At 45.9% G+C, this 19,777-nt stretch overlaps 1 protein-coding gene and 1 long non-coding RNA gene across 2 annotated transcripts in view; one reads left to right on the forward strand and one right to left on the reverse strand.

The window, feature by feature from the left end:
* MTDH (metadherin) overlaps nt 1–19,777 on the reverse strand; it is a 381,806-nt gene that overhangs the window by 323,782 nt on the left and 38,247 nt on the right. The window contains exon 3 of the mRNA XM_085605211.1: nt 408–489. Within this exon, the coding sequence (XP_085461337.1) occupies nt 408–489 (82 nt within the window). The remainder of the gene's footprint in view (nt 1–407; nt 490–19,777) is intronic.
* On the forward strand, nt 14,507–16,125 carry LOC146831004 (uncharacterized). The gene is made up of 5 exons (XR_014961508.1): nt 14,507–14,607; nt 14,711–14,806; nt 14,926–15,018; nt 15,411–15,502; nt 16,014–16,125. It is a non-coding gene; the product is annotated as an uncharacterized LOC146831004 (long non-coding RNA).

The following is a 19,777-nucleotide window of genomic DNA, read 5'->3' on the forward strand; positions in this document are numbered from 1 at the left end:
GAGCTCTTCTCACTCAATGTTACTGGCATTCTAAACATGAATATCCATTTTTCAGGTGGATTAAAAATTTGAATGACAATGGCAAGAAAGACAATGAATAAGAGACCTAACCCCTTCTCCACTCTGTAGATACTGTTCTGCAAATTGTCCAAGATACGGGCGAATGCCAACAAACTAGGGCTAAGTTGGCTGACCCAAAGCCCCTCCCTGTACCTGTAATATTTTATGTAATGTTTTTTTATTGATTACATAATCAGGAGACACAGCTAAAGTGGTCTCAAGCTCAGACCTAAATACTGGGAGAGAATGGTAAAAAGAGTCAATGCTTTTAAGAAAAACGTTAACCTGCTACTTTGTACCAACAAAAGCAAGATACACCACTTTAAAAAAATAATAGGATTTCATACCTTCTTCAAACTCCTTTCCATCTAAGCTGGATGTAAACTGCCCTTGTTTCAGGTCTGACTTTGTTTTCTTCTTCTTCTTAGGCTTAAAAAAGTCAGTTTAGAAATATTTTAGTTCACATTTCCCACTTCGAAACATAAACAATCACTGCCATAAATTAATGTCATACTACAACACATTGCAGCTCTTTAAATGTAAAGAATGCAAACTTGCACACTCTTTACACCAATCGAAACACTGCTTTTCCTATTACTGTCCAGTGAACTAAAAATATTTCATTGAAAACACTGGGTACATTTATAAAAAACAAAGAAAATGTATTCGTCCATATGCGCATCTTAAAATCTGAGTGTACTACATCAAAAATTGATGACAATTTAGACATTTGTCGTCTAGTCAGGAAATCGCTACTTACATATTGGCCATTTGCTTTTCCAAGAGCATCTGTTTTGCGGCTCTTTCAAGTCCGTTCCTCTTAAAGGTTGCTATTTCTAGTAACTCTGATGGCTCCAGAATATATTCAAAAAAACTGTCCTAACTGCTGTTCAGAGAACCTTCTATGACCTCCGATAATCTGAACCAAAGTGAAGTTTCTGGTTTCCGAATTGGAGGAGGAGGCCAGAAGAGAGTTGCAGGCGGATATCATAGATGAAGAGCTTTCTGAAGCTCTGTCAATCAGACCCCCCAGGATATTGCGGCAAAGATTTGCAAATTTGCGCGGCATGCAAACATTGCGGCAAGATTGCAGCACTGTTTTTTTACTCAAGCATTCCTTTTCAGCCTTAAATCAATGGAACCTCCCGGGGGAAGGCCCCGACCGGGAGCCCCACCGCAACCGATCCTGGCACGTATATTCAATTTCCGCGACCGGGACACCATCCTACAGACGGCTCGCATTGCCCCCCTACAGCGAGTGGACAATTGTTCTGTAACCCTGTATCCGGACTAGACTGCTGCAGTGACCAGGCAGCGCAGTGATTTTCTGGACGTGAAAAGAACTCCGCAATCGTGAACTTAAATATGCAATGCTATACCCAGAAAAGTTAAGAGTGGAGGCGGAAGGTAAGACATGGTTTTTCACTACGCCGGCGGAGGCCTTTGAATGGCTGGAGGGCTGGCGACCAGCGAAAGACTCAAGACGACCGGGTTCCGGGCATAAACAGCGGTCCCAAACATCGGCATCATCAGGGGGCACCAGACTGGAGGAAGCAGAGGGTGCACAGCAGAATGAAGCAGAGAATTCAGACTGATTCACAGATACCGAACCCGACGCGGCTGTGTACTCCCGCTGCTGACCCAATGGGGGGTCCGCCTACAATATTTAAAGACTGGGCCCAAACACTTAGAATTTTAGACTTCTCGCACTGAACTAGGATTTGTCCGGGGAGAGGGCAGAAAACAAGGAGTGACTCTTTCCCTCCCCCCTACGCAAGTATAAAGTTATGGGGACTAAGCACTCTGCTGAGTTGGGGAGGCGGGTAGTTCTAAATCCGCTGGGCAGGGAGGGGGGATGGGTGCAGTTCACAGAGTTTAATACAGGTTTAGTTTTGGAGTTCATTGTCACACACAGGATATTGGCAAACTGAATTTATGGCATTGATGTGCTGGTAAATATACGTTTAACGCAATACCGCATTGTAATAGATGACAGATGAGACGCGAATGCATGTCCCAACTGACGAATTGGGGCCAAAAATAGCGAGCCCCCGAACGCCCAACCCCCCATTTAAAGTGTTGTCCGTGAATGTAAACGGCTTAGGGGACAAAATAAAACGGGGGCTGGTCTTACAATATCTCAAGCATAAAGGTCCGGCCGTGGCACTTATCTAAGAATCTCACTTGACAGGGTCGGCCTGCAGAGCCCTAGATAGGTGGGGCTCAAAATGGTGGCACATTCTGACTTTACATCAGGTTCACGGGGTGTGGGTATACTAGTAAATAAGCGTTTCCCACTGATAATAACCGACTCCCGAAAAGACGACCAGGGACGCTTTGCTGCAATGACCTGCCAGTGGAAGGGGAAAATATATAACTTAGTGACAGTATATATCCCTCCAACACTACATCAGACTACCTTTCAGGCCTTGGGGGAATTCCTCCTGTCACTTCCACAAGGAGAATTAATAATGGGAGGTGACTTCAACGCGACGATGGATGCGTCCATAGATAGGAAGCCCCCTAGAGACCCCAGTAATGCCAATCCTAAACTGCTCGAATTCACTGAGGCTTTAGGCCTAATAGATGTATGGAGAACTAGATGTCCGACAGAACGGCAGTATACATTCCATTCGGGGGTACACAACAGCCTCTCTAGGCTGGACTATATTTTTACATTGGCGACGGGGATTGTGGGTGTTACAGAAGCGACCCACTTACCCAGGGGTATTTCGGACCATTCTCCAGTCCTCATCGCATACGCAGCCTTCACCCCGCAGAAGCGTAGGATGTTCCCACTCGATCCCGGATACCTTAAAATTCCTAAAATTAGTAAAGCTCTTCTTATGACAACTAAGCAATATTTTGCAGAAAACGAATATTCAGTTGCATCCCCGATGACACTGTGAGAAGCCTACAAAACAGTCCTTCGAGGACAGGCCATCTCGATGGTGACGGATCATAAAAAGACCCAGCAAAAAGAGATTGCTAGTCTTGAACAAAAGGTGTCCCGGGCAAAGGCAGCGTATAGATGAAAATACGACACACCGGATACACATGGCACAACAAGAATATAAGTCCTACGTATGGGAAGCGGCGAAAAATAGGCTCACCAAAACACAGCACACTATATACGAACTAGGTGATAAAGCGGGTAAGTTATTAGCCTGGTTAGAACAAAAGGAACAAGCTAATAGATGGGTGGCGCAGATCTAATTAGACGATGGTAGTTTCACGGCGGAGCCCCAGCGTGTCGCAGAGGCTTTGGCGGCGCATTACAAAAAAATATACACCCCAGAGGCAACAACCACCATAGTAGACCATATAGACTTCCTCAAAGATATAATTATGCCCACACTAGCCCAGTCTGCGGTTGCAGCCCTTGAAAAAGACTTGGCTACTGAAGAACTAACATTTGCGATAGCCGCGCTTCCCGCAGGGAAAGCAATGGGGCCAAACGGAATTCTATAAGAAAGCAACAACGCAGACTGTACCACACTTACTAAACATGTACACTGACAGTTTAGAGAAAGGCATCCTACCTAGAGATCAGAGACTGGCCACTATAGTGGCCATTCATAAACCCAACAAACCACCGCACAAATGCATGTCCTATAGACCGATCTCTTTGATTAATGCCGAAGCAAAGATCCTGGCAAAAGTGTTGGCAACGAGGTTGCAGCTGTACCTAGCCACAGTAGTACACCCGGACCAGTCCGGGTTTATGCCAAATCGTAATACCGCCCTTAATCTGCGGCGGCTACATGGTGTCATCGCGCGCCGCTCCACTATAGAGGAAGAGGCCGTCATTTTATCACTAGATGCTAGAATGGCGTTTGACTTGGTGGAATGGCCCTTCCTATTTGCAGTTCTTCGACACCTGGGATTCAGACCCAAGATCTGCACCTGGATCCAGCTACTGTACACACAACCATTGGCGCAGGTTGTGGTGAACGGCCATATATCGACCGACTTCCCGTTGGGAAGGGGGACACGACAAGGGTGCCCCCTTTCACCACTTCTTTTTGCGCTGGTGTTGGAACCGTTGGCTGCCTGGATACGCCAAGACACGGTTATCCGTGGCTTGCAATGGGATGGGAAGACCACATCTCCTTATACGCGGATGATATATTACTGTACTTAGCATCTCCGACACGCTCGATGAATTGTCTCCTAGATATATGTACGTCATATGGACGGGTTTCCGGGTGTACCATTAACTGGGAGAAGTCACACCTCTATGTACTTCAGGGTTCCCCACTATGGCTCCCAAGGGAGTGTGTAATACAGATAGCGGAAAGGGGTTTCAAATATTTAGGGATATATGTAACATCTGACAGAACGCAATTAATCGCTGAAAATCTTGCACAACCCCCAACACGGTTTCGTCTTGACGTCAAGTATTGGCGTTCCCTACCGCTGACACTGCTGGGAAGAGCGGCCTTCTTCAAAATGATTGCACTCCCTAGATTCCTATACGTACTGCAGAAAACACGCCCGTCCCAGTCTCCCCAACATACTTTACAGCAATAAACACAGAAGTGACCAGTTTGTTATGGGATGGGAAAACGTCACGGATAGCACTCCATAAATTAACAAGAAGCTGGTATGATGGTGGTATTGCCCTCCCCAACATCAAAATATACTATTGGGCCTCACAGCTCATGGTTATAAACCAATGGCTACACGTACCCTGTGACGACCCAGCATATCGTATGGATAGACACATGCTGGGTGTTGTAGGGGTTATGGGGGCGTTCTATAATAAGATCAGGAGACATAACCTCACGGGCCCGACGGCACATACTATACAGGTCTGGTTTGAGGCACAACTAGCGTTAGGATGGGAGGGAAAGGTAACACAGGCCATGCCACTATGGGACACAAAAAGACTAGGTATGATGCGCAATACTAAGGGATTTAGACAATGGGATCTGATAGGAATCTTGCGAGTCGGAGATCTCTGGAAGAAAGGGGAAATAGTCACGTTTGCTCAAATGCAGACTACATATGGTCCGGCAAAAACTGAAAAATTTCGCTACCTACAAATCAGACACGCACTCATGGTCGCTATTGCACCGGGTACACAGCTGGCGGAGTCCTCACCGTTGGAAGATAGACTTCTCACAGAACACCTTACTAAAAAAGCCATAGCTCAAACGTATCGGAAAATAATAAATAACCAGCCAGATCCCCTAAAAGCCCTTAAATCATAATGGGGGAATTATAAATAGGAGAATTCGACGACACAGATTGACAAGAAGCGCTTTCATCCCCTCAAGGAGGTAGCGATACCATCAAAACTCAAGTTGATACAATTAAAAATCCTACATCGCACTTACTATACCCGAACACTCCTACATAAACTTAATCGGATAGATTCATCGCTTTGCCTTAGACACTGTGGCGGAGAAGGGACTCTCTTTCACACCCTCTGGTTATGTCCCGTAATTGTCCAGTATTGGAAGGCAATAATGCGCACACTCTCTCGGGTTACAAAGATCACGACTCTCCCGGAACCAAGGAGATGCCTCCCTAATATATGGGAACCCACAGATCTTAACCATACGGCACAAACCTGGGTAACATTGGGCATGATGCTGGCAAAGCGAAACATAGCACGGCGATGGGGATCCCGACAGCCTCCTACCCTTCCCCAATGGTGTAGGGATATGGATACCGTAATGATTGTTGAAAAGGCAGTATATATACATAGAGGCTGCCCCAAAAACATGGACTCATATGGGGAGGGTGGAACACCTATCGAGGAAATACATGAGCCCCCCCCTCCCCCGAGGGAAAATTCAGACTCAGAAGTAAGCAACTGAAGGGACCAAGGGGACGGATCGTAGGATGCTACACAATCTGATTATCCACGACAGGGCACTAGCGCAGAGTGGTATTCAATGTTATTGTCTAATCAGTATATTACTCTATCATATGTTAAATGACTGTACGCATGTCAATAGACTGATGCTCATCATATTCAATGCTGATGATTTTTCCTATGTTTTGAAAATGTCAATAAAAAGTGGTTAAGAAAAAATAAATCAATGGAACCTGTTTTAGCAGAGTATTACACTTAGAAATAGGCATGTTTAAAGTTTCTACAGCCCTAAGGAATGAAAGCTCCAATCCTAACCTCATGGGGAGATATTTCTCCCTGGGATGTTCTAGCGCCCATGTATGCAGCCCTGTCAGGGCACCACTTTCACCAATCTTTCTGGTTTAAGTCACACAGCCCCTTTCTCTTTTTGGTTTCAGTAATGCAGATGTCTTCTCTCCCTGGTTTTACTCAAAAAGACCCCTTCGTTCCCTGGTTTTACTCAAAAAGACCCCTTCGTTCCCTGGTTTCAGTCACACAGCCCCTTTTGCTCCCTGATTTTAGTCGCACAGCCCCTTTTGCTCCCTGGTTTTAGTCACACAGCCCCCTTCGCTTCCTAGACCTTCAGTAGGTGCCATTTAAATCATTATTTGTATAATTTCTCATGCACACAGCTAAATCTTGCCTTCTAACTGTGCATGCACGTTTCTTACGAGGAGTTGAACAAAGTCAAAAACCTGCTTCCAAGGGATAGTTTCTCTAACGTATTTGTGAAGTGACTCGCTGTGTGCCTTGGTCTCCTTCCATTGCATTAGTATCTAGCTGTTAGGTGGCTCCCAGTTAACATGGTACTTGAACAAAAGGGCAGATGGCCCTTTAAATCAAGTCTTTATTTTGGCTCGGCTGGAAGTGAAAATAAGAAAGCACCCTTGCTGCCTGCCGGTTGCTGAATTATGTCCCAGTGTCAGAAAATGACACTAGGACAAATTCAGCATGTTTCCCTGGGTGAGCCAGAACCCAGATCCAGGCCAGAAATGTGATCTAGTGGGATCCACCTACTTTCAAGTCCTGTCTTTATGTAAGGGTGGACCATGCTGGAACACCCTTCTTTGTGTGTCACACTTCATAACATTTCTTGAACATTAACATGTGTTTCATAGCAGTTTCTAGACCATTACTTTTGGCAAATGGGGAGGGGTGACTACTGAAATGTATTTAATTGAATGGGTAGGACAGGAATGTTCATCTCGTAATAAAGTGTAAGGTATAAAGCATTGCAATGTCACAAATAAGCAACCTGAATACTTGGCACGTATGACAACATGAAATCTCACTCCCTGGTATTGTGAGCTGTAATCTAGAAGTTCCAGTAAAAATAGAAGAAACATTGAATGACGCTGTAAAGAAACAACAAAATACAAAATATTACAAATTAACAGGTTCACTACAATCTTCAGGCCAACGGTTGCCTTTCAGGGTTCTGCTATTTAATAAAATTGTTTTGCACTGTGAAAAATTAAATCTGAAACTGCTCCCACAGCGCCATCTACTGCATTTGCCTCTACACTGCCTTTTTAAATGCGTGTGCACTCGAAGGACGGCTGTGAATTACCACCAACAGTAATTTAGAATCCTTTTTAATTAATCACGTAGTGAACAGCAAATGAGCCGTTTAGAGGAAAGGAGGTGAGGTGGAGGGAAAGCACTAAGCACTCCCTCAGAAGAAGGTGGACCCCCCCAAAAAAAAAAAGAAAAAAAAATGGCATCCTCCAAATTTCTCTGGCAGTTTTGTAAAAATCGCGGCATTTTTACAAAACTGCCGAAATTCTGGAGGGTCTGGTCAATCAATCAGGGGTTTATAAAGCACGCTACTCACCCGTGAGGGTATCAAGGTGCTGGGGGTTGCAGCTCCGGATTAGTCGGAGAGCCAGGTCTTGAGGCTCTTCCTGAAGGTGTGCAGAGTAGGGGAGCGTCTGATGTTGACTGGGAGCTCGTTCCAGGTCTTTGCTGCGAAGTAGGAGAACGCTCTTCCACCTGCTCTGGTTCTGAGGATGTGTGGGGTCTCTACCAGGGCAAGGTCAGTGGAGCGGAGGTTCCTTTTGGGTAGTGGAAGGAGACTATTTAGTTTGAGGTATTTGGGTCCAATGTTGTGGAGGGATTTGTAGGCATGGGTGAGTAGCTTGAAGGTTACTCTTCTCGATGGGGAGCCAGTGGAGGTCTCGTAGGTGCTGGGTCATGTGCTCACGTCATGGTGTTCCAAGGACGAGTCTGGCTGCGGTGTTCTGGATGGTTTCGAGCTTGTGTAGCAGGGTTTTGTTGATTCCAGCATAGAGGGTGTTACCGTAGTCCAGTCTGCTGGTTATGAGTGCATGGGTGACGGTCTTTCTGCGCTCGGGGAAGATCCACTTGAAGGAGAGAGTTGAAGCAGGTGGAGGCGACTGCGTTGATCTGGCGGGTCATGGTGAGGGATTCTAGGATGATGCCAAGGATTCGGGTGTAGTCTGATGGAGTGGGTGGGTTTCCGAGGGTGGAAGGCCACCAGGTGTTGCCCCAGGCGGTGAAGGATGGTCCAAGGATGAGGACCTCTGTCTTCTCAGAGTTGAGCTTAAAGCAGCTGTTTATCCAGGCGGCGAAGTCTTTCATTCCTTCCTGGAAGCTAAGTCTGGTGTCTTTGGGCTTCTTTGTGAGGGAGAGGATGAGCTGGGTGTCGTCGGCGTAGGCTACTATGCTTAGCCCATGCTATCCAACGATGGCGGCGAGGGGGGCCATGTAGATGTTGGAGTGTGGGGCTGAGCGAGGATCGTTGGGGTACTCTGCAGTTGATCTCTGTGGGTCCGGAGAGGAAGGGTGGGAGTCTGATCCGTTGGGTTCTGCCGGTGAGAAAGGAGCAGATCCAATCGAGGGCTGTTCCTTGTATACCGGCGTCGTTGAGTCAGGCTGCGAGAGTGCTGTGGGAGACAGTGTCAGGGCTGCAGGGAGGTCCAATAGGATGAGGAACACAGTGTGGCCCTGGTCGAGTAGCATGCGGATGTCATCGGTGGCGGCAAGGAGGGCGGTCTCTGTGCTGTGGTTGCTGCGGAATCCGGACTGGGAGGAGTCGAGGATGGCGTTCTCTTCGATGAAGGTGGTCAGCTGGGAGTTGACGAATTTCTCAGTGACTTTGGCTGCGAAGGGGAGGAGAGAGATGGGCTGGTAGTTTTTTAGATCCGTCTGGTCAGCCGAGGGTTTCTTGAGGGGCTTGACCTCTGCCCTCTTCCAGTCGTAGGGAAAAATGGCAGATCCGAAGGAGGCGTTAATGGTCCGGCCCAGTTCGGATGCTATGGCGGCGGCTGTGGTAGATGTGCGCTGGGCAGGGGTCTGTGGGGGCTCCCGAGTGGGTGTTCTTCATGGTCATGGCGGTGTCTTCAGGTGGTAGCCGGTTTCTATGTGGTGATGGTGGGCTGATTGTCCGTGGTGGAGAGGGAGGTGGTGTCTGTTCGCTGAAGTTGTCGTAGAGGGCCTTGATTTTCAGGTGGAATTAGGAGCTGGGCTTGTTGCAGAGATCCTGGGATGGTGTGACGTCCGTGGCTTCGCTGGGGGGTTTGGTTAACTGCTGCATGACGTTGAAAGCTCTTTTGCCGTACTGGAGTTGGTGTGGATTTTGTTCTTGGTAAAGGACCGCTTGGTGGCTCTTATGCGCTGGTGGTATTCAGTCATTGCGTTCCTGTAGGTGTTTTGGTCTTCGTGGTTTTCCTGTTCCTCCAGAGTATGAGGCGTCTGCAGGAACGCCTGGCTTCTTGGAGGTCGGTGGCAAACCAGGCAGTCTTCAGGGGGCGTTGTCTGACGGGTTGGCAAAGGGGTGCAAGCTTGTCTGTGTAGCTGGTGATCCAGCGGTGTAGTTCTTTGGCTGCAGAGTTGGCGTCTGTCGTGGAGGAGAATGGTGTTGAGATGTACCTCTGTGATCTTACTCCAGTTCCTTTGTGGCGGGCGCGGGGCAGGTTTAGGTGCGGTGGTGTCGTCCCTCCTGCGAAGATTGGGTCGAGGATGTGGCGGTGGCGATGTCGGGGCGGAGGTGGTGTTGGTCCATGTTTCCGTGAAGAAGGCGACATCTGGCGTGAGGGTGTCGAGCAGGTCCCAGATCTGCATAGTGTGTCTGTGTAGTGAGCACATGTTGAGGAGGATGCACGTCAGGGCTTCGGTGGTACGGACGTCCGGAGTGGGACCAGCAGTCGGGGGGGAGGGGGGGGGGGGGGGAAGAGGGGGCTGTTGATGGTGAAGGAGTGTCGGCAGGAGAACTGGCCGTGGGTCGTGTTTGGCCTCGATCTGTGACGCGCCGGCTGCGTGCGGCTGCCATTATGTAGGAGGGGGGGAAGCGAAGCTGGGAGGCGGGAACCGGCAGGGGGGGGGCACATAGGGCAAACTGGCACAGAGACGGAAAAACGTCTAAAACATAGAGAACACGGGTACAATTACAAGCACAATAGGCGAGAACAAAGGTACAATTACTGGCACAATAAAAGACACAACAGAGATAGAGTGAGGAGGCTAGAAGGAAGACAGAGAACTGGCACAAAAAGACAGAAAAACAGCACAAAGACAGACACAGACAACAGCGGCCAGCAGAAGAGCAAGGCTCTCCCACTGGACACCCAGGAATGAGGCACAGGCAGGAGCCTTCGGGTGGAGGAGGGCCTCGAACACCTACCTGAGCAACAGCACCCAGAGCACAGTGCCGGAGCAGTGGCACTTGACAGCGGAGCGGAGAAAGGGGGCTTGGGGGGGGAGGGGTGGGGGAAGATAGCTGGTCTCTGACCAGGTCAGAGGTCTCGACTCAAGAGTCAGAAATCCCCAGGCCCAAATGGATTCCCTCATGAATTCTTTAAAGGGGTGAATTACAGAATCAGGAGTCCCATGTGCACTATGTTTAAGGAAGTCAAGAAAGGGGTATATTACCCAGAGACTGGCTGACATCATTCGTATATAAAAGGGGATACCGCCGGAAGAATGTGCCTCCTATATGCTGATCTGTCTTCTCAACACAGAAACCAAGTTCCGGCAAAAGTATTGGTGAACAGACTACAGAGAATGGTGGATGCCATAATTGACCCATATCAGTCAGCCTTTATGCCATACAGAGGAATGCAGCAAATCTGAGGTACATCTACAGGAGCTTCGCACATAGGGCCCCGATTGGGGGTCCGGCGGTTTTAGCACCTGAAGTCAAGAAGGCATTTAACTTTGTGGAGTATAGCCAAGAATAAACTGGAAGAAATCCAGATTGAACTGGACTCCTTTAACGAATATTTCCTCAAGAGGAAAACAGATAAGCTGAGAAAGGACATTAGAAACTTTTCTCAAGACCGTGTATATCCATTCCTAACTGAGAATTTTTACACCAACAACGCAGAAAACACAGCAAATACCTATTCATCCTGGGGTCACAAGAGAGTCATCACTTTTTCTGACACCACAGATTCAGATAGTGAAGGACCCACATATAGCAACCCACAACACAGACAGGCAACAGACAGAGCGATACCAGAAAATCGTTTTTTAGGCAATTGTCGGGGCAATTTCCGCCCCAGATATCAGAATCGCTTCCAAAACCAACCTCTGAATTCCCAATTCAGGGGACAATATCAGGACTCAGCCTTGAATCCACAATACAGAAATCAATACCAGGAACAAGCTCCTCCTCAAAGATATATTCAAACTCGCCAACGACAGTATTGGAGGACATAAATAGAATTCCTGTTTTCAATTTATCATCCCAATCCATGGACTGCTCTACTGTGTCCTTGCTCTCTAAAGGCTTATCCTTTGTACCATCTGTTGGAATTAACAAATTTGAACTCCTTAGAGATCTTCACACCTTCTTCCGCAAAGTTAGGCTGAGAAAGTACTTTGCTAACAGGAACCCTAATACAGACTAACAATCTATCAGGTTTTAAACCACCTTCAAACTTCACCCCAGGACTTGATATGGTTGGCATGGAGGTGAGCCTTTTTGAAAAAGCTGTCCTCAATAAGGTACAGAAGGCGATCAAATTTGTTCCTACCCCTGTACACAACATCTCTAAAGAAGAAAATGCGGCCTTTAAATCCCTTAGCAACAACGATATTACGGTCAAACCCTGCGATAAGGGAGGGGGCATCGTCATTTTCGACAGCAAAAACTACAAAAAAAAAATGTTGGATCTCCTTGGATCTCCTAGACATTATCTTAAAATTACTTCCAACCCAGAACCTAGGGTAAAACGTAGGATCTTGTACAAAGTTGAACAAGCAGTCGACAGAGGAAATCTGCATCCAAGAAGCACAATTTCTGACTCCCACACATACCCGTATTCCAATTATCTACGGGATTCCTAAAACACAAAGATCAGGCCAACCCTCCTTTGAGACCTATTGTCTCTACAATAGGCTCTGCCACGGAACCACTATCGAAATACATCGATAAATTTTTACAACCTATGGTGGAATCCTTACACTCCTACGTGAAGGACACGGGACACTTTATCTCAAAGTTAGAAGGTTTGCAATACAATCCTCAACAAGAAATCCTAGTTACCCTAGATGTTGAATCTTTGTATTCAAATATCCCCCAAACAGAAGCCTGCAGTGTTGTGACCAACATTATTGAAAAAGATCAAACCTTACTTAATGGCAGATTTCTGGCACGGTGTTTGGAAATAGTCTTAGAGGAAAATTTCTTTGAATACAATGGCAGTTATTACCAACAGGTTCAGGGAGTCAGCATGGGGGCAGCCTGTGCCCCCAGTGTTGCCTGCCTGTACATGGGGCATTTCGAGCAACGCAACATCTACAATGAAATTGCCCCCTTTTTCGAAAATGTACGCCTCTGGTCACAGTACATAGATGATATTTTTTTCATTTGGACCGGTGACCAATTGTCCCTTGATGCATACATCGAATGGATTAACTCAGCTGATGTCAATGTTAGATTTACTGCATATACGAGTACCACCAAATTAGAATTCCTTGACGTTTGGGTCGAACATCGGGAATCTAAACTTTGTTTTTCCCTCTATACCAAACCTACAGCCAGGAACACACTCCTCCACTTTGACAGCTTCCACCCGAGGAGTCAAAAGGATAGAATACCATTTAGCCAATTCCTCCGCTTGCGCAGAAATTGCGCCACCATCAATGACTACCTTCATCATGCTGAAACAATGAAAGAAAAATTCATTCAAAGAGGATACCCCTGCAGAATGGTAAGGAATGCCCTTAAGAGAGCCCGATTCTATAATCGCGACTCGATGTTTCAACCTAAAATACAGAACCAGCCAGACAAACTAGTCTGCGTCACAAAACATTCTGCGATGAACAACAAAAATCAGACAAATTGTGAATTCACAATGGCACTTGTTAAATCTAGAGCCAGAAATAGCTCACATCCCCAAACCCCTGTTTGCATTCCGTAGGAATAAAAATGAGAAATTGGATAGTTAGAGCTAAACAACCTAAACCAAAAGGCTGGATGCAAAAATCTATTGAGGGGACTGTCCCTATCTATGGCAACCACAGATGCGGTACGTGCCACGCATGTGCCAATGCCATAGTCGGCAATAATATTTGCATCAATGATTACAACATCAACATGAAAGACATGACCAACTGCAGGACATCCAACTGCATCTATGCCATCCAATGCCCTTGTTTGCTCACCTATGTAGGCGAGACTGGCTGAGAAGTAAGGATACGAATAGGTGAGCATAAGTCAAACATCAGACGCATCAAACATGGAGCCCCCTTAGTAGATCATTGGACTGCAATGGGACATTCTGAAACTGACCTTCGCTGGACGATCTTAGAAAAGATTCGCCAACAAAGAGGCTCTGACAGAAATAACGTCCATAAGAAGCGAGAAGTATATTGGATCTTTGTCCTCAAATCTAAGGACAAGGGACTGAATGAATCCCTTCCATGGGAAAATGCCATTCTTTAAGTCCTAGCACTTTCAGCTGCTATGTGTTCCCATCAGTCAGGAGTTTTTCCTTATTTATTTATTTATCTTTTTCTTCCTTTTGCCATCCCTATTTTCACCTTTTAAGGTCTACCATAGCCACCTTTTTAAATCTTTTTCACGTGCTTCTGCCACGACCTGAGCACTTCAGATCACGCTTAGACTGTACACTTTAACGCGGTCTTTTTCACCTTTCTCCCATCCAACATTTGCAACTCCTCGGCAGCCACTTTATCTATCTTCATGATTTGATTCCTGGAGACTTGTGTTAGTGATACGAACCTTGCCACCTATTACCATTTCCACCTATTACCATTTCTCTTAAACTATATCTTTCATTTTGCCTTTCTCGCATCAGATTAGGCTCCTGTTGGTACTGTACTTTTGTTTGGATGCCTAGATATAGTCTTATTTTTAATCCCGGTACCTTTACATTAGATCAGGTTCCGCTCGTATGCGCATTCTTGACTGGATACTATGTTTTCAATATTCTGCAAATGAGACCGTGAGAACTTTCTCCCTTCCAAGTAACAGACTTGTTCTGCCTCTTGGCCCTTTAAGTTTAGACACGCCCCCCTTTCTCCTTTTTATGACGCGATCGTGTATTGGCCTATTTAAACGGCCTTTGAACTACCCTGGGTGTTCCCCGGACAGGCCGTTTACTTTCACTCCCTTGCCTGAAGGACTTCCTTTCATCTCTCTCGGAGTCCCTTCAACCGGCGGCGTTTTCTCCGTGTGAACCATGCGCTATCAGGTACATTAATTAGACGCTGTACTTCTCCTCCTTTGCCATTTTAGGAACTGGCATGCGCCTACTATATTATTCTATCTAAACTCTCCTTATCTATTTGCTTTAGACACGTTTATTACTACCACGTCGAGCACCTCCGTGGATAACCCGATTTTGCCCTTGCAATCCTCCTGTATCGGCATATAAATCCCTGTTCTCCCAGGTACGGGCCTATTGTATACTTATTAGATAGGCCTTTTTTTACCTCACTTGAACCCTCCTCCTTTATTCCTCATTTCATTTTAATTCCATTTTCATCATTATATGTTTCTGGTCTTCTAGTTTTACCTGGGATCAAAATCTAACTATCACGCCGCCGAAATCTCGCTGTTGAAAGGTCTGGTTCTGACTTCGAGTCCTTGACATCCTTAACAGGTGAATTTTCCATCTCGGTTTATTCGTTATCTTCACTGATTGCAGTGGTTATTCTTTAAGTGCCTAACTATTTGGAGGGTATAACGCTTGTCCCTCATTCTTTTCGCTTGTGTTCCGGCGTTTGTACGCCTTGGACTGCTGCCCTTTTTGTGCCCGTTTCCCCTGAAGCAATTGCTTACCTCACCAGCTACTTAGTTAGCACTGCTGTCTCCGGTATAAAATGATATAATATAAGCTATTTAATTACATGTTTTGCTTGCCTTTTCTTCCAATCTATTATGTTTGCATTTACTTACGTATACGCTTAGTTCTTCAGCGCTCTTGCAAGGTGGCTGCGCCTTCATTTTAAGCCCGAACTTCCATTCCAAAAATCTATATGTATGTGTATCCAGCAGATTCTACCCAAGGTAACGCATTGACCCCCGTTCTTTTGAGGCCAGAGCGGTTCCTCTTGACTTATCTGCCACGCCTTTAGCCTTCACAGGTGAGCGGGAACGTCTTTATTGTCTGCGAACCCCGTTTTGCTTCAAAGTTCCCATGAGGTGATCTGTATTCTCTTTTTCCCTCCCTTTTTTTCCCTTTTCCTTTCCTCTTTCTTTTTTCTTCTTTCTTTTTCCTTTCCTTTCCCCTTTCTTTCCCTCCCTTTTTCTTCCCTTCACCCCCCTTCCCCTCCTGTTCCTACCCCCACCCCCAACCCCCTCCCCCTTTTTCCCCACCCCCTACTTGTGAATTCTGATATCCACTATGTATATAGCTTTCTATTCCACTTCCCTTGAGCCTTTTACAATTTTATTGATTTGGTTTAACTATGGTGGTGGTTTTGGACTCGCCAGTGTTTACGTTTCCTTAATAACTTTCATATATTGCCTTTAATTAAAAAAAAAATTCGACACTTATGACTAATGACCTTTGCACGTCCAGTTTTTAATTAAGATAAATGATGTTATCGAATTACATTCGGTTTGTTTGTTGATTTGTTATTTCATTTTTGTTAGGTCCCAGCAAAAACCCCAAACTATTTCCTTATTCGCCCTGAGGAAGGTGGCACCAATATTTCGGTGCGTTCACCGAAACGCGCGTCGGCGCTTCCACGAGGTCCACCCAAGCACTAGTTCCTCAAAATCGAACATGTACTATTTAGTACAGCATTGAATGCTCATATGTTTTTGCCCATATATTGATTACTGTGGCTGTTTGGACCTCCAGTTGTTCATCTGGATTTTTATGTGTAGATGCATGATGCCTGTTTTTATGGTGTGATTTGATACCGGTATAAGTTTGTGAGCTTGTGTGCGTTTGATTGTGACTGGGCCCTATTCATATTTGTGTATTGTTATTTTATGTTATTACCAATAATCCTATGTACTGAATTTATTTCTCTGAAATTGACTTAAGTGAAAAATAAAACACTAATGAATCTTTCTTTGACTATGTGCTGAAATTTCCTTGAAACTGTTGCCTTGTAGGTCTAGCTTAAGTGTTAGTATACCAATGAGATGATACACTGTACATTTTGAAATATTTAGGTAGAGTACCCTCTTTTCTCCTTGACTTTGTGAAGTAGCCATACATGTTGGAAGGCTTACAGAAGATGGGCTTCGCGGAGGGCGAGGATCAACGGCGGAATCTAATGGCCGCACCTCTTGGCTGCGTTCCAGTTTAAAGTAATTTGTGATGTAGCCAAAATTGGTGTGCACAAGCTGCTCCTGCACCTGCCGTTGGGGGATGCAAACTGCCAAGCAGATATACAAGCATTATGAACAAGTAGAGCGGTGCACTACCCTGGTCATCTGTTTCAGTAACAACAAGCAGTCATTTTCCTTTTGTGAAAAACGTTCTCTATTTAGGTATTCCAACAGATATGTGCAACAAGCCTCAGCCAACGCGTTTCGTTCAACGAGATTGAAATTCGTCAGGGCGTGTATATGTGCTGAAATGTTCAAGTAGGTTCCGAAGTAAAAAAGTCTCCTCGTGGAAATTGACCGTTTGGAAGTGTGGGAGCGGTCACGTGTGGTATGGCGGCTCCATGGACGGAAAGAGCCTCCTTGATAAGGGCCCAAAAGAGGAGTCTGGAAGATCTGTGCTCCTTTCTCGTACCGCCTTTGGAAAATGTGGAATTGTTGTTACTGAAGCAGATGACCAGATGATGGGCTTCGCCCAGTCATTCCTGGGATGGGTTAAATTACTGTACTGCAAGCATCTTACCGGAGTCAGGGTCAACAGGGTAAGGTTGGATGAGTTCCAGTTGGGCAAGGGCAGCCGATAAGGGTGCGCCCTTTGTCTCTGCTGTTATTCAAGATGGTGATAGAATCCCTGGCGAGGTGGATTAGAGGTGATGCACAGATCTGGGGCATGAGATGTTGCCCTGACTGGGATGATGTGATTTCATTGTATGCAGACTACGTACTGCTAGATTTAGAAGACCCGGAGACCTCGATCACCCATATTCTTTATATCCGACATATCTGGCGAATACACCAGGGAGTCGTATTAAATGGTAGAAACCTATTACATTTCCATTGACTGACTGCTTTATGCCCAGCAGCTGGGAGAATAATTTCAAATGGGAATCGAATAGCTTCTGGCATCTGGGTGTATATATTACAGTGAAGAGGGATAGGTTCCTTCAGGAAAGCCTAAAGCAAGTATAAAGGGGTTGTGGCCCACTGGTTTAAACTCCCAATGTCCATGTTAGGCAGAGCATCCTTATACAAGATGACCTACCTGTCCAAGTTTCTATATGTACTGGGAAACACCCCATAGGTTCTTCCTAGACACATGAGGCGAATAGACAGTTGCTATGGGATAGATGCCCACCCCGGATTGCACTTTCAAACTTGACTCACAAGCTGGTAGATGGTGGGGTGGCCCGACCAAACTTGCGATTGTACTATTGGGGGGCCAGTTGCTGTTTTTTCAATAAATGGGTATACGCGCTGCAGAAGAAGCCATCACCATACGCCGACAAAACGGCTATGAATTAGGGCAATATCCTAGATAGCTGTATACGAAGGGTGGGGCCAGACTGTGGGAACAGACTGCAGCAGTGGTTAAGACTTGGCACAAAGCAATGATGACCCCTGGGTGGGAAGGTCGGGTGACACTCAAGAAATCGTCATGGGACTCTGCTCTACTGGCACACCTGCAACATGTCTAGGACCATAGGAAATGAGACTTACTAGGTATTTCAAAGCTAGGTGACATGGCAGGATGGCAAGATGATAACGTTCGCCGAACTGCAGGTACATTTTGAACTGACAGAGAGCCACTTTAGTCACTACGTGCAGCTAAAGCATAACCTGCTAGGAGATGTTGAGGAGATGTCTTTAGAGTATAGAATACTGGGGGTCCCACTCTATAGACATAGGGTCTCACAGATAAACTCCACATTGCCATGCAGTCTCACAAATATACTCCACTTTGCTCATACATAGCATGTTCCCCCTCGATGCACTGCAGTGGGAACAAGATCTGGGGAGGCAAGTAGATAGCCTGGGAGGTGGCCATTCAGGCGGGATTCAGGCTTGTCCAGCATAAAATCATCCACAGGGCATACTACACGAGAATTAGACTACACAAGATGGGGAAATAAAATGAGGACAGATGTCTCAGGGGATGTGGGCAGGAAGGAACTTTGGTCCATAACCTTTGGGACTGCCCATGCATTAAGGGATACTGGGAGGCGGTAAGATGTAAGAGCTCTTTCGTTTTGGACTGCTCTGTAGAACTCACCCAAAAGCTGGTAATGTTAGGAATTTGGGGGAGGGGGTGGGCATACACTGGGCAGGTACATGCTCCTCTACTGCAAAATGGCACTTATGGTGACCAAGAGTGATATAGCACACTACTGTGGGGGTGATAACAATCCCAACATGGTCTGAGGGGGTCTCCAACAAGATCTGGTTCATGAGAGTGCAGAAGGAGGTCTATAGGGCCAGAGGCTACACTTTCAAGGTTGATAAGAGGCTAATGGAAGAGTGTTGTGGAAGATGTGGACTGAAAGAGCCTGGACGCCACCGGCTTTACTGAGATGGTTGAGTTCCAACACCCTATGTTGTCAGGAGTGCTGTGTGAGGAGAAGAGACTGTGGGATGGTTATTGTCAAACCAGCTGTGAGGACCTAGATGCACCACATGGGATGGAAATGTACTCAAGGGCCTTATTGCAACAATGCATTCTCTGGAACATGTTGAAACTCACATGACAAGTTTAAAAAAGTGAAGTTTCTGTTCCTTCCTGGAAAAAGACAAAACATTTATGTACATGCCTATTTACACATGTGCACACTTAAAACCACCTATTGAAAACTAAATCTGGAATCCCCACCTACCATATTATTTGCAGATGTGGCTAGACCTTTTATTGGCAATTGGCCGTGGGTTGTGTACAATGTACACTGAACTTTGATATAATTTTAATATCAGAAACTCAGGCTAATACCTCTTAAATGATTGCATTTCAGCTAGGTATCACTTTCAGTGCCATTAACTGCGTTTCAGTTTTTATCAAACTGCCATTATAGTGCCACCGCCATTGTTGCCATGGTATCAAAGCAGCAATGCGAAGAAAAATCATAGAAATCATTGAATACCTGTTAATTTACTATCTCATTAATGGATATAATCTCAGTAGTATATGCAATATTGTTAGCCATCATTATGATTGAGGATCAAACTACTGCAGCCTCCTATCAAGAATACTTAACATTTTCATGTAGAGGGTAATGCAGATTTCTTTTATTTTATTGCTTAAATTGGTC

The sequence above is a fragment of the Triturus cristatus genome, chromosome 5_1 (genome assembly GCF_964204655.1).
Source record: "Triturus cristatus chromosome 5_1, aTriCri1.1, whole genome shotgun sequence".
Classification (NCBI taxonomy): domain Eukaryota; kingdom Metazoa; phylum Chordata; class Amphibia; order Caudata; family Salamandridae; genus Triturus; species Triturus cristatus.